Source organism: Macrotis lagotis, chromosome 1 (assembly GCF_037893015.1).
Source record: "Macrotis lagotis isolate mMagLag1 chromosome 1, bilby.v1.9.chrom.fasta, whole genome shotgun sequence".
NCBI lineage: Eukaryota > Metazoa > Chordata > Mammalia > Peramelemorphia > Peramelidae > Macrotis > Macrotis lagotis.
In genome coordinates, this window is record NC_133658.1 from 818,524,090 (window position 1) to 818,540,772 (window position 16,683).

Genomic DNA, 16,683 nt, shown 5'->3' on the forward strand with positions numbered 1-16,683 from the left:
AAACTTTTAAACTTGTCTGTTTTGTTCTTTTTACATCCAATAATTTCATCAATTGACAGATTTGGAGGTATTTAATTAATGTTGTTGTAGTCATTTGTCCTTTGAAGTTCTTAAAGAGAACCAATGACATTAGGAAGGTGGTATATTGATTTGCAAGTGAATTGGATTTAAGGGAGGCAGAGCTGTGCAAAGCCATCACCCTAACTCTCCAGGGTCATTGGAATCAAGTGGTAAGATATAGGTCAGCAAAACTGACCATGTCCTAGGACACAGCAAAAGCCTCCTTGGTCTTTTTTCAGGTCTTTCTCAGTCTTAAGGTCTTTTTTGCAGTTGGTCTGAAGCAATGCTCATTCATCTATTAAAGGCTAGATAAGAATTAAGCAAAAGATGGTCTAGTTTGCCTTCACAGAAGAATTAGCCTGGGAGGGGGAGACCCTCAGAATTTGTGGCCTGAATGGAAAGAATTACTACTTAAACTCATTCTGAGTCATCAAATCCAATTAATTTGGTTCCCTGGACATCCTTTTCCTGCCCTCCTCCATTCCAACCACCCACCATGTACATACTACATTAGGAAGGACCCATTTTTCCTTATCAAGAAAACAAAACAAAATATAGCCTATGCCTGTGACATTTAAATTATTCACATATCCTACAACATGAATGAATGAATAAATGAATGAAAAGCATTATCAAGAATTGCTTACTTGGGGGCGGCTAGGTGGCACAATGTATAGAGCAACAGCCCTGGAGTCAGGAGTACCTGGGTTCAAATTCAGCCTCAGACACTTAATAATATCCTAGTTGTGTGGCCTTGGGCAAGCCACTTAACCCCATTGCCTTGAAAAAACTAAAAAAAGTGCTTACTACATGGGTAGGCATCGTAGCAAGATATATACTGGAAGTACTTAGCAAGATGTATACTGGAAGTGTGTGTGTGTATATATATATATATATATATATATATATATATATATATATATATATATATATATATATATATATATATATTCAAGCAGGGAGGAAGGGAATGCCATACTCACAAAAGCCCAGGGAGGTAGGTACTGCTATTATCCCCATTTTATAGTTGAAGAAACTGAGGCAAAGACTAATTGACTTCCTCAGCTAGTCAGAATCTAAGGTAAAATTGTAAATTAGGTCTTATTAACTTTTGATCCAGTATTCATAATTCAGTACCCACCTGTGTCTTAGGAAGAGAGAGAGACTTCAACAAAGAACTTTCTGCAGAAGAACACATCTTTAAAATCACTTATCTCTTTTTAGAAGTATATAAGATTCTACCTTTTTTTTCTGTTTGTTGATTATACACACACACACACACACACACAAACACACACACAGACCTATGATGAGGGTAGAAAGAAAACTATATCCTTAAAAGCTCTCTCTCTTCTGTATATGTCAAGGGACTACATAATTCCTTGATAAGTGCAACCACAGAGTTAATTTTTTCAAGTATCTTGGCATTTTCCATATTAAAGTAAAACTTAGAGTGTTTGTCATGGTCATTTAAAAATATCCTAGGTAGAATCCAAAGGGAAGAACACATAAAGAGGTTAAGAAGCTTTGGATAATTTTGTTTGAGAGTAACATGGTACTAATTGCACTGTCTTACAAATTATACCATTTTTACCAGCCTAAGGTAAACCCCCAATCCTTTTCATTTAATTCCTTCCATGATCGCAAAAGCTCTAAATGAGGGGTTCTTCCATGTAACAAGAATCCCTTTGGCAGTCTATTGAAACTAATGGAGATCTTCTCAGAATATTGTTTTTAAATGAAATAAGTATTACAAAAAAACTAATTATGATTACATATATATAACCGTCATATTAAAAAAAAGTCATGTATCCCAGGTCCTGAACTACTGAACTATACTGATCATCTGCTTCTGCATACACACCAGCTTATTGTCCTTCCAGAAATGTAGCATCTGTACTGAACATGATATTCTATAATAATTTGAATAGGGTAGAGTTCAACGAGACTATCACTGTACTTTTCTCAGGTACTATTTCTCTCAATGCAGCCTGAAGTTACTACAGATTACTCATCTGCTATTCTATAGTATTAACACATTAAGCTATAAATAATAAAGCCCTTAGTATTTTTGCCAGAATGTTGTCTATTCTTGATTTCTTCATCTTGTATTTGTGAGGATGATTTTTTTTAATTCAGTTGAAAGATTTTAATTTACCTTTCTTAGGAGAAGAGAAATTAGTCTGGCTTATGAGAATTGAAAGTGCCCACTTGGTCATGATTTTGGAAAGAGAAGAGAAAAGTCTTCAAGTATCTGAGACTACAGAGAGTAACAAAGATAAGGCTTATTCTTGATCACATAGAACAAAACTAGGAATAGAGTCGAAGTGGTAAAAAAGCATAATTTAGTTCAATGTAATGAACAATTGTCTCTCAGTAACTTAAAAATGAATTGAGTTTCCCCAGGAAATATCAGGTTACCCATCCCTAGAAGTCTTCAGCTGGAACCTGTAACCATTTGTTGGGGAGTATATGGAAGGGATTCTTCAGAAGATCTACATTAGCCTGAATATATTTCTTTCTACATTTTGTATTCTGTTATCTGTATGCTACTGGCTCAAAGTAACATAGGATTATTGTTTTTATTATCACTTTTAATGAGAATGGCCAGAGGGCTGAAAGGACTGAGGTGATACTGAAACTCAGTTTCCAAAGATCATGGGATCATATAATTGGAAAAAACTTTGTATATTTTAGTCCAGTACTTGTCTTATGAATGAGAAAAACTGAATGAGAAAAACTAAGCCCCACAACAGAGAAGGAAGCCCTCTGTGAAACAGGAATAGTGAATACAAGCAGAGGTGAGGTTTGAACCCAAGTTCTTTGAACATTAATTCATTATTCTTTATGTCTTTCCATGTGTGCCATTTTTATTTAAACCTGACTGGTAGCTTTTATTTCAATATTCCAAGATATCTAACTATGTTATTGCTGTGTTGTTTCAGTTGTGTCCAACTCTTCATGACCACATATGGAGTTTTCTTGCAGTGACTAGCCCTTTCCTTCTCCAGTTCACTCTATGAGAGAACTGAGGCAAACAGAATTAAGGGACTTGTCCAGGATCACATAGCCAGGAAATATCAGATCCTATTGACTTCAGTGTCAGTTCTCTATTCACTATCCCAGCTACATATACATATACATATATATATATATATTTATATATATATATATATATGGAGAGAGAGAGAGAGAGAGACAGAATATACACATATATGGAAGTATATATATATATATGTTATATATATTTATGTTATTTAAGTATATTTATGTCTTTATGTTTATAAAACCACACATAAATACACAAATACATATGTGCACATACACACATATATCTATATATCTATATATCTATATATCTATATATAGATATATACACATACATACACGTGCATATTATTCAAAATTAGAAGAAATCTCATTAGTCAACTAGACCAATTTCCTCCTTTTATTGATGGGGAAATAGAGACTCAGAGAAATGACCTGATTTGCCAGAATAAGAGAAGAGACAGAATTTATACTTGGATTATCTGATTCCAAATTTACTATTCAATTTATTTCAGATTCTGTCCCTTCCTTAAATAAATGTGTTAATGCAACAACTCACTTTGTTATTTGTTCAAGTAAACATATTTATTTAATAATGAGTCATTTTCTCTGTTGTGTTTGTCTCTTATTGGCTTCAGTTTTAATAAGTTGTTTTCTTTCTTTAAAGTCTAACAGCATCCATAAAGCATTAAGTAACCCAGTCTGGTTAGGCAAAGGGGAATGTCTATAATTGCATTCAGTGTATTGGTAAAGGGGTTTGACAGACAAGCAACTAACTTCCACACAGTGCTGTATTCATTTAAGTTATCCAGGTCGTTAAGCTATTATATGAAATGGAAAAACATCCCTGGCACTTTACAATTCATGTTTTTAACTTTTATCTGGAAAATCATTAGTATTTTAATCAAAAACTTTGCTCACACAATTTAAAAAAGTTTGTTGGATTTTAGTCCATGATTTGTGCCTTGAGGCCAGCATATTTTCCTCATTCCACAAGTATACATATCTAATTACCCTGAATCTTGCATAGATGAAAAACAGATATTAGTTAAGACATTTGTGAGTTATGTAGCTTTTTTCAATAACATTGATTTAAATCCAACTTGTGGCCCAACTTTATGGCAGTATGACTGCAATAAAGGGAAAAAAAATGTTACAGCACAAGTGTATTTCCCTTTTTGACAGGGTTACTGGCCTGGCACATCAGAAAGATGCTATAGATATTGTTTACCAAGAAGTCAGTGAAGCATTTGACAAAATTTCTCAAGCTCTTCTTTTGGCCAACATAAAGTCATGTGGACTGGATGATAAATGATACTGTAAGAACTGTTGGTTGAATGTCTCAACACAAAGAGTAGTCATCTATGAGTCATTGTCAACCTGAAGGGAGGTCTCAAGTGGAATATCAGAGGGACCTGTCTGTGGCCCTTTTCAGTTCAATGCTTTTATCAGTGACTTGGATAAAAAGATAAGAAGGCACATCTGTCAAAACTACAGATGCTACAAAGAATAGTTAACACATTAGATGACAAATAAGAGATTTTGAAAGGTTAAGACAATGCACCAATGCAAATAAGAACATTTAACCTGAAGAAATGTAAAGGTCTCAAGCAGCATTCTAAAAGGGACTACTTCATATTTACTCTAGCATACCCAGAACCTACTTTAAATCTTCTTTATAGTAGATGCTTAAAAATAGGTGTCAAATGAATGAAAGTAAAAGTTAGAGTAGGTATGGGTAGACAATAGTTCATATCGAAAAAGATATCTGTATGTAGAGGGGAAACAAAATGAGTCAAAAGTATGAAATAGCTCATATACATAATTTTAGGTTTGCATAAATATCAGTTTCTTGTTCTAATACAGGTCAGATTATCTGATCTAAATTTGCTTGCAGAACTGAAATTATGAAATTCTTTTAATAGTCATTCAATTTAATATGCTACTTTAAATTTACTAAGTACTATCCTAACAGAAACATGGGGTGATGATCAACCTTAATGGACTTGCTCATTTCATCACCACAATAAGGGACAATTTTAGGACATCTGTGATGGAGATTACTACTGTATTCAGAGAAGGAAGTGTGGAGTTTAAAGAAAAACCAAAAATTATTACCTTCACTTTTTAAAAAATTTGTCTTATGTACTACATAACTTGTCATTTTGCTATATTTTATTTCTTCCTCAATGATATGCATTTTTTTCTCTCAACATTCAGTTTTGATCAATTCATAACATGGAAACAATGTAAATATTATCAGATTGCTTTCTATTGGGGGAGGGTGGGGGAAAATAATAAAATTCAAAACCTTACAAAAATTATTGGTAGAAACTACTGTTGTTTATAATTGGAAAACCAATAAAATATTTATATATATATTTTTATTTTTTTTTAGGTTTTTACAAGGCAAATGGGGTTAAGTGGCTTGCCCAAGGCCACACAGCTAGGTAATTATTAAGTGTCTGAGACTAGATTTGAACCCAGGTACTCCTGACTCCAAGGCCAGTGCTTTATCCGCTACGCCACCTAGCCGCCCTATATGTATATTTTTAAAATTGCTAATTACTCTCTTCATCATAACAGGTAAATGGGCTAATCATTATTTTCCAAATTATTATACCTATTTTTCAGATGAGGGAACTGAATCTTAGAGAGGTTATACAACTTTGCCCACAATTAAACAAAATTAATCAGAATGTAATCCAAGCCCATGACTCCTAACTTCAAGTCTGATATTTAACTATGATGCCTCTACACAAAATTCCCTGCTTTTTAAGTATATAGCTTATTCCCACCTTACCTAACATACCATCCCATATTTGTCCCTATTTAGCTGTAATCTGTTGGTTTACATTCATTTTGTTTTCTCATTGGCACAAACCTTGATTCTAATCCAAAATGTCCCCCAGTACAGGTTCCCCTTGTACTCATTTACTATTAGGACAGACGTAGTACATCATTTAAAAAACCTTACTCTGAATGCATAAACTTTTCACCATAAATATAAAGCTATAAGAACACTGAGAAGAGTTGGAATTGCTGGTGTTAGTTTTAATTCACTGTGTGGCCTTAAGTAAATTGCTTCCTTTTCTGGATCATCATTTCCTGTTATAAAATTAAAGAATGTGGCTAGGTGCTATCTAAAAGACCCTTTGATTCTAACAGAAGCAGAATCACACAAAATCACAGAATGGAAAGTGAAAAGCACTAATAAAGAATTCCTTCTAGAGCACACCATCTGACCATTGGTCATACAACTGCCCCTTCAGGGCAGGTTTTTTATTTTTCCTTTAACGTTTTATTGATGTGTTTTGCTTATATATTACAAACACTGATGATCTCCATTTCATGAGAGGTCTCTTGTAAGAAAGGAAAATTATAGAGTAGAATAATACAGTAACCCCTCTGAAAGTACATGCAACACTTCACATCTGGAGCACTCTTTCCCACCCACATCTAAGAATTTAATAGAAATATATTTCATTTCCCTCACACCCCCACCTGAAAATTTTTTTCTCATAACAAATATCCATAGACAATCAAAATAATTTTTCAATGTCCATAGACAAATTTATCTTTAATCTATCCATCTTTCTACCAATCTAATCTATCATCACCCTATTTACCTACCTATTTGTATATTTGTATATATGATATAGTATAACTATATATATCTAAATATATTAAATATAAATCTAAATATATAGAACTAGGTATATCTAAATATATTTTAAAAATAAATCTAAATATATAGTACTGAATCTATCAATAAAAATTATGGGAAGACTTAAAAAGCTATGTTCCATTTAAAATTATTACAAAATATGGTTACGTTATTAATATGATGAGGACTAGACATTTCCTCTTTTCCCTTTACTTCACACCTTTGTAAAACAGAAATTTTGTGTCAAAAACAGAGCAACTTCAGTGCCATACATAGAGAAACCAAAAATAAGGCTAAAAACAAAGAAAAAACATGAACTGATACCTACTCTGAGCTTACTTAGTCCACACACAGATCCCACCTTGCCCATCATGTACTGACAGAAAGGCTGAGCTAGCTGACCCAAAAACCCAATGCATGGGCTGGCAACAAAACTCATCCCCTCACTTTGATCATTCTTGGAAATGAAGAGACACGATGTTCTTTCCAATGCTGTGGAGATTCCAGGCTGTAGAAGCTTACTCAACAGTGATCCAGTGCCACAGTAGCAGCATTTTATGATACAAAATATCTCTGTAGGAGAGTGGAGGAATAGAGAGAAAGAACTCTTATCATGCCCTTAAAAATTACATTATTGAACCCAAATTGAGATTTTGTCTTTATTGCTTGTTAAATTTAATCTCACTTGATTTACTAAGAATTTTTCAAATCCTTTTTTTTTTTTAGTTTTTGCAAGGCAATGGGGTTAAGTGGCTTGCCCAAGGCTACACGGCTAGGTAATTAGTAAGTGTCTGAGGTCGGATTTGAACCCAGGTACTCCTGACTCCAAGGCCAGTGCTCTATTCACTGTGCCACCTAGCCGCCCCCCAAATCCTTTTACCAGTAGTTTTAGTTATGCCATTTTCTGATCTCATTGCTTTTCTCATCCCATAATTAGATTGATTGGTATTTCCTTTGTCATTTCTTATGCCTGTTGCATTAGAAACTCATGTCTTATGCTTATTTTGTGCTTGTAGCTAATGATAAGGACAACTAGCACAATAACCATGTTACTAGTGTTTTAAGGTCAGAGAGAGCTTCCTCTTCTCTCAACCATTCTAAGAGGTAGATTGCGTAAATATTGTTACCTTCAGTTCACAAATGATGAAACTGAGCCTCAGAGAGGTTAAGACTCTTGGCCAGCCCCACAATTTGGAAGTACCAGGGCGGATATTTAAACTCTTATGAGTGAATTCAAGGACTCCAAGCATCAACATCTGTTCTAATTGAATCTCTTAAAGTGCAACTCATGCTGAGTCTGTAATATCAATTCGTTGAAGTAATGCAGAGAAATTCAAGTATGTCCTCCAAAGGTTTCATCACAGCTCTGAGAAAGCTCCATTGTAAGAAAAAGACATAATCTGTTCCATCTGGAAGTTTTAAATATCAATCTCTTCTTTCCCACATGCAACATTCAGCAAACATCCTAAACTTACTAATATTTCTTATGTGCCTAAAAGTGTTTTAGTTTTTAAACAAAGGAAATAGTTTCGTGAGAATAAGGAAAGTATTAAATCATCTTGCAGACAAACTCTGGGGGTTTCTTCACCCCCATCCAAGATGGACTAAGAGACAGCTCAAACCAGTTCAAAAAAGCTGACTGTTAAATTTTTAGTGTAAGAATTTGCATCTTGGAAATCAGCAAATGCAATAAATTAGAGCTTGATTTGTTGTTCTGATGATTTCTGATAATTTTGATTACCTTAAATTAAAAACTTTTGCACAAACAAAACCACAGCAACCAAGATCAAAGGAAATGTAGTAAATTGGGAAACAATTTTTACAACTAGTATTTCTGAAAAAGGACACATTTCTAAAATATACAGAGAACTGAGTCAATTTACAGAAAACAAGCCATTCACCAATTGACAGGTCAAAGGATATGCAAAAGTAATTTATATTTGAGGAAATCAAAGCTATCCATAGTCATAAGAAAAATTGCTCTAAACCATTACTATTTAGAGAAGTGCAAAGTAAAGCAGCTCTGAGGTACTACCTCACACCTCTCATATTGGCAAATATTACCAGAAAGGACAATGAGCAATGTTGGATGGGATGCAGGAAATCTTGGGCACTAATACATTGTTGGTACAGCTGTGAACTCATCCAACCTTTCTGGAGAGCAATTTGGAATGTCCAAATTTTGTCCAAATTGTCCAAAATTGTCCAAAAATTGTCCAAAAGGCAACAAAAATATGCATACCCTTTGATCCAGCAATATTACTACTATTGGGTCTATACCCTGAAGAGATCATGCAAAAGGGTAAAAACATCACTTGTACAAAAATATTCATAGCAGTCCTGTTTGTGGTAGCAAAGAATTGGAAATCAAGTGAATGTCCATCAGTTGGGGAATGACTGAACAAATGGTGGTATATGTATGTGCTATTAGAAACCAAGAGGAATGGGAAGGATTTACATGAACTGATACTGAGTGATATGAGCAGAACCAGAAGAACATTGTACATCCTAGCAGCAAAATGAGGATGATGACCAATCTTACTGGCCTTGTTCATTCCATCAATGCAAAAAATCAGGGACAATTTTAGAGCACCTGTGATGGAGAATATGATCTCTACCCAGAGAAAGAACTGTGGAGTTTAAACAAAGACCAAAGTCTATTACCTCCAATTTTTATTAAAAAAAAGTCTCATGTACTACTACTACATAATTTTTCTATCTTTAACATTTTATTTTCCCCTCAAGGATATGATTTCTCTCCCAATACATTCAATTTCAATCAATGTATATCATGGAAACAATGTAAAGATTACCAGATTGCCTTCTGTGGGGGGAAGGGGGAGGGAAGGTAGGGTGGAAAGAAAGATTGTAAAATTAAAAACCTTACAGGAAATTATGGGTGGAAACTACTATTGTACATAATTGGAAAACAAATAAAATATTAATTTTTAAAAATTGGTTATTATGTACAAAATAAATGCATATACAAATAGGTGTATAGATTATATATATACATGTATATGTATCTAGATACATATATATGTATATGTACAATTTGGAAGCAGCTGGTAGCACAGTAACTAGAACTGGGCCTTGAGTTTAAATCTGACTTGAGACACTAGCTATTTGACCCTGGAAAAGCTATTTAGCCTTTGTTTTCCTCAGTTTCCTCAATTGTAAAATGGAGGTAGTAACCACTTCAAAGGGTTGCTGTGAGAATTTGTTGATATAATAACTGTAAAGTAACTGGTACTTAATAGATACTTAATCTCCTGTCCTTTCTATTGACAATTTCAAATTTACTTTGTATAGAGCTTATTTGTTCATAATTGTTTGGGTGTTGTTTCCCTTGTAGACTATATGATAGCAAGGGCTATTTTTGCCTTTCTTTATATCTTCAGTGATTAGGCTAGTGACAGACACATATAATAATAAATTTTTATTTACTGAATGATAACTATGTTTAATATAGTGTTTACTTAATAACCAATCATAATGAAAGAGTTATTAGAATTGATATGTATTTTATTTTCATCATTACTATGTATTCAGTTTCATGCATTTAAAAACATGATTCTGAAAAGGGACCCATGACACACAATAAAGTTAAAAACCTTGTTTTTAGAGCTCAAGGAAAACTTAGAGATCATATAATTCAAATTACTCTTTTTATAGAAGAAACTTATGGTAGATTTAGAATTGCAAGTGTCCTTGAAGCAATCTAGTGCCCTGTGTGTATGGAAGAGCCAGAAGATAGAGACAGAGGAACAGAAACAGAGAGAGACAGAGACAGAAGGACAGAAAGGACAGTCAGAGAGACAGAGGGACAGAGAAAAAGACAGCGAGACAGAAGGACATAGAGAGACAGAGAGACAGAGAGAGACAGTTTGATGGGATGGGCATTAATTAAATAGAAACAGTTCAGAAGCTCTTGATTCAAATCTCAATTCTGATATTTATCATTTGGTTTTCATGGATATTTCTTTGTCTATCTTGGTTTTCCCATCTGTAAGAGGAAAAAATTGAATGAGAGGAGCTCAAAATATCTTCAGACTTGAAAAATCTATGAACCACAAACACTTAATCCTTAGACTTTTCCATTAACTCTATCTATGGGGATGCCAAAGATCATTCATTAAGCCACCACAATTGCAAAACAAGTTTGAGCAGCAAACTGACCTCACCACAGACCAAATTAAAGGGAACTATTTAAAAGCCTAAAGAATGAAGAGATTAATAAGAAAACTTGTGGTTTCAAAATCTCAGGAGTTTTTGCAATCCTTTGCTTGCTGGGATCTATTAGAAGCCAATGAAGAAAATAAATAGAATTTGCAAGGTAGATAAACAAGGAAATAAATATTTATTAAGCATCTACTATGTGCTAAGTGCCTTCCAAATATTTTATTTGATTCTCACAACAATCCTGAGAGATGGATATCATTGTTCCCATTTTATAGTCCAAGAAACTGAGACAAATAGATATTAAGTGAAAGACTTGAACTCATTTCTTACTGACTCCAGGTTAAGTATTCTATTCACTGTGTCATCCAACTTCCTTAAATAAATGAGAATATTAAACAATAAATAAAGAACAAAGACAAGATGAAAATGTATTCTCAGGGCCTGGAGAGAGAAGGGGTGGGATTCAGGTAAATAGGATGATGATAATAGATAATTAGAGAAGATTAAACTACTCAACTCTTAATTTGTTCATTTTACCTTCAAGGAGAGTAATGTTTAGACAGGGGAACAACAGATTAAAAAGAGTTAATAGGAATTGGAACCCAATGTAAGTAAATTTTCAGGAAGTAGCACAATGAATTTAAGTCACTAGGGTCAGAAAAAACTACATCCTAAAGGACACAAAAACTTGACAGCTATAATTGCTGAACTGCAAAAGGCAGTGATCTTTGAAAGACCATTGACAAGTGACAAGACTAAGAGCAGATATCTCAATTTTCAAAAAAAAAGGGGGGGGCAAGGAAAGAGGGCAGGTTTTGCAAATTATAGAACAAAGAATTTGGATTCTATTCCTAGCTAAAGTCAAGAACACATCTTTTCCATGTATTCATCCATTTTTCTGAAGTTATTTTTTCCCTTCCTCTTTTTCTTTTTTTTGAAGGAATATTTTTAGATATTCTTCAACTGAAGAATGATAAAATAAATTGTGTGCAGGCATATAAGGGCATATCAGATATATACATATATATTTGTACATATATACATATACATTATATATATATATATATTTATGTTTAAAGCACATATATGGGCTTTAACAAATGAATAATATGAGCATGAACCCTTGTAGGTGAAGTTAATAGAGTAAGGAAAAAAAGTATGCACAATGACTAACAGTGTAGAGAGAACAAAGTAAACCAATAAAAAATGAGTGGTACAAAAATTACAAGGAGCAAGCTTAGTCTCTAAAAGGAGATATGAAACCATCTTCCTTCCCTGGCTTTCTGCATTTCTTCCCACTGAAGAGTGAGCACACAAGTGTGGAACATTGCATATAACACTTTATTTTGAGTTAATAATCAATTTTGCTTAATTTTTTCAGCTTCCTTTTGCTTTTTTCTTTTGAAATCTTTCTTATAAATGATGGTTATCTACCTAGCCTTGTGGCCTTGGGCAAGCCACTTAACCCCATTTGCCTTGCAAAAAAAAATAAAGAAAATAAATTATGGTTATCTTGGAAAGGGGGGGGAACTTATAGGATGAAATTCAACAATATACAAGCAAAATATATGAATAAAAACTATATAAAATTTTTACTATAAGCAATGACTTGCTAGGAGGAGAATTAGAGGAAAATCTAAACAATATAAAAACACATTAAAATAAATATCTATTTTAAAAGTTTAAAAAATTCTACAACATATTCTTACTGAAATGTTGCTTGGTGATACTGATTAACAATTTTTTTTGGAAGTATAACTAGACTGGCAGACAGAGCAGGTAAATGTAGACTCTATACTTAAATTTCAGTATGTAATAAAATAAAACATACTATGTTTGTAGATAAAACAGAAATTTGGGCTAAGCCACAAATGAGTGACTGAAAGAGTAATTATAATTTGGGAGACTTTCATGGAATGCTCAAGATCTCTTCATGGAATTTGGATGATCAACTTTTTTTCTTTATTTTTTTTATTAGTAACTTGAATGAAGACAGTTGCCCTGACTGTCAAATTATCAAAAGCCAACCTGGTATAGTGGATAGAATGTGGGCCTTGCAAAATCTCACCTCAGACATATGTTAGCTTCTTAATGCTCTAGGGAAGACTATCACTTCAGAGTAGGTGTTAACTACATTGGTATCTTCAGCAATAAATTCACAGAATTGGTTTCCATCCCAGGTCCTGTATTATAAACTCACAAAATAAATAAATAATCAAAGAAACACATTAATGAAATTGATTTATCCACATTTTTTCAAGCATATAAACATTATATAAATCAATGTTTGAATGTCAATGTTTTGTTGAATTGCATTGCATTTCATTTCTTGACTGTTTTCCTACTTTCAAATCAAAGTAGGGTAAACACATATCTGTGCCCTTAGAAGCAAAACCAATTCACACAAGAAATGTTCTGATTCTACTTAACCTCCCAGTCTGTTTCCTCATCAGTTAAAAATAAAATAATAATGGAACATTCTTCATTCATATAGTTAAGTTAAATCTAGAGACAAGGCGTCATCTAGGTGGCACAGAGAATAGACCACCAGCCTTGGAGTCAGGAGGACCTGAGTTCAAATTCAGTCTCAGACACTTAATAATTACCCAGCTATGTGACGATAGGCAATTCACTTAACCCCATTGCCTTGTAAAAACCAAAAAAAAAAAAAAAAAAGAAAATCTAGATTCAAAATATGTAAATTACCACACAAATTGTAATGCACTATGTAAATGGTAGCTATTGCTATTACTATTAATAATTAATTGTGTGATCCTGGACAAGCCATTGCCTCTTTGAGATTCAGTTATAAAAGGCAGTGGGGGAAGATAACTTCCAATTTCCCTCTGAATGAAAAAAAATTCATGAGTCCATGAAATTATTCTGAAAAATGTGCTTATGCATTCAGAAAATAACACAAAGGGACAGATAAGTCACGTGTTTCCATGTTTTATTTTTCACTGAGAAAAAAACATAACATATAATATATATATATATATATATATATATATATATATATATATATGTATATATATATTACAAGTCAATATTAATCCCACAGCTTTAGTTAGAAGAAGCTGGTAAAAAAGGCACTTAGAGGGGGAGGTTTGTACATTGGTTTTCATAACAAAGACTCCTGAGAGCAGGGAAGGGAAAGACTCAAAGACAGACAATTAATTTTTTTTGTCATTGGTAACCATAAGCCATTTGGTGTATATTTCTGAAGTTTGAGGAGACCATATTCTTGTTTGGAGTGAAGATATCTCTGAATAGCCCTGCCACCACTTCAAAGGCCTATGGGACATAAACAACCGTAATGCATTTCCCTTACCTGTCTACAAAAGGCAAAGACCCAGGGCTTCTTATCCCACCCTTCCCCTATGGACCCTTATGACCAGCAAGGGTGGGAATTTTGTAAAAGATTCAATTTTTTGAAAACTGGTAAACACTGAGTTGGTGATTTTTTGAAAAGGGTCAATTGGTTCCGTCTCTCACAAGACAGAGGGACAAATCTTTGTGTTGTAAAAAGCATGTATTTCCTTATACTAGAATTCAACAAAAACAATAAATATCCAGTCACGACTGCTGGAGCCACCGAATCGCCCCCGGGAGATTCCCACAAATCACCAGCCTAGGACTTAGAGCAGCTGGAGCAGCTGGAGATCTTGGAGGAAGGAAGGTGTGGTTTTACGATGTCAGCTTCCACAGACTGGGTCAGGTCGCTTTCATTAGCAAGTATGTGCTTCACCAAGCACCTGGAGGCTTCATCGATATTTATATTTTCCTAGAGGGGAAGAGAAAATGGACATCTGCTTAGGCAATAGAGATGACTATGTTATATGCCCGGTGTGAATTCTTGTGTGGCTAATTTCAAAAGGCCTTTTCTTTATTCTCACTACCTCTCTCTTCATCCCATTCTGCTTTCATTCCCAATTTTCCCATTAAAAACATTACAGATTTTATTTTCTTCAATTCAACAAATGCTCATTATGCTACAAGGAGCTGTGTTAGGTAATAGTGATACAAAGTTAATACAACATAGAAATTTCTCTCAAGGGCATTAACATCAAATAAAGAAGATGTAGCAAAATAATTAAGACAAAGAAAGGTTAGACAAGTACAATAGAGTGGTGGAAAAGGGCCAAGAGAATCAGAGGAAGGAAGGATCATTTTCAGCTGGGGCCAAGGTGTGGGCATCTTGAGAGGTCTGCAGAGAGGAGGTGGCACTGAAACTAGGACTTGACAAACAGAAAATACATCACTAGAGAGATTGTGGACTTTCAATACAAAATGAGATATACAGTTTTGGACATGGCTAAAGTGGGATTTCTTTTCTTTGACTAATCAAATTTATTATGACATGTCTTTCATCTATTCTTTTCAATGGGGAAATAAGAGAAAAATGAATGCTTACTGAAAAACACAATTTCTAAAAAAAATGGAAGATGATAAGGAGCCCATTCTATATTAAGGGGATGGTGCAAGCAAGGTATGCTTTCAAGTAAGAGTCAAGTATGGCACAGTACTCTATTGACTGTTTTCTAGCTCCACATCTTCTTCTGCAGAGAATAAGACACCTTTTCAAATTCTATAATTGCTCCTTCCATCCCACAATAGCATCTCCCACCACCAAAAGATTAAAGCAAACTAAGACTAACTTTCTAGGTGCTATGGATCAGCCTACTCCACTCTCCTGGGTCCAATTAGTTTTTCATCCATAAAAATAAGGTGCTGTATTGAAGCAGAAGTTCTTATCCATTTTTTGTGCCATGAATTCCTTGGATACTTTGTTGATAGTTGTTAAGAGGACCTAGGTTCAGTCTCAGACACTTAACATTAGCAGTATGAACTTGGGCAAGTCACTTAGTCTTGAGTTATTCTCAGAATAATCCTTTTAAATGCCCAAAATAAAATAGATGTAATTACTATTTTTCTTTTTAAAAATTTATTTTCCAATTACATGTATAGATAGTTTTCACCATTCAGCCTTTTGTAAACTTTTGAATTCTACATTTTCCCACTCCCCTTCTTCCCATCCCCCACCTCATGGCAGCAAACAATCTGCTTCAGGTTATACAAATACATGCAATTATGAAGGAAACAAGATACATTAAAATACAGCTATCAAATATAAAAAATAAACTCACAGAACCCAAGGTTAAGCATCCTAATATGAAATAATCTCAAAGGTTTCTTCTAGTTCTAAATTGTATGATCCAGTGTGCAAGAAATTCTTTAAAATCATTCCATCATGAATTTATTTGAATTAGAGGACATTTACAATGGTATAAAGTTAAAGGAGAATGCAGACAGATCAGTGCAAATCCATTTTCATTCCCTATTGAAAAAGCCGCTAGAATGCTTGTCCTTTTAATTTTGGGTCAGCAGCATCCTCATCATTAAGATGCAAGCAAAATTTTGTAATGGAACTAGAGTCAGGTCTAAAAGAGCCCAGCTAAGTAACAAAAGTAGGCATTCATTAAACATTTTATGCTCACAAAACATGGGCTTAAACACCATCTCATATGAGTCTCTTTAATAAATAAAGGTTGGTAGATATGGCTGGTGTATTTTTTATGAAAAAGGAATGAGTCTTAGAAAGAGGGCGTGATTAGGAAACAGGCCACAGAAAAATTAGGTGTCAGAGAAAAGATTTGAAGCTAATTCTTAGGGTCTATGGATGATCATTCATAAATATTGTCCAAATCACTAGGCATGCTGAATTG

General features: G+C 33.9%; 1 protein-coding gene across 1 annotated transcript in view; it reads right to left on the reverse strand.

The window, feature by feature from the left end:
* Positions 1–6,909: 6,909 nt before the first annotated feature.
* Positions 6,910–16,683, reverse strand: part of RAB38 (RAB38, member RAS oncogene family) — a 58,287-nt gene continuing 48,513 nt past the window's right edge. The window contains exon 3 of the mRNA XM_074217072.1: positions 6,910–14,741. Within this exon, the coding sequence (XP_074073173.1) occupies positions 14,589–14,741 (153 nt within the window). The 3' untranslated portion in view covers positions 6,910–14,588. The remainder of the gene's footprint in view (positions 14,742–16,683) is intronic.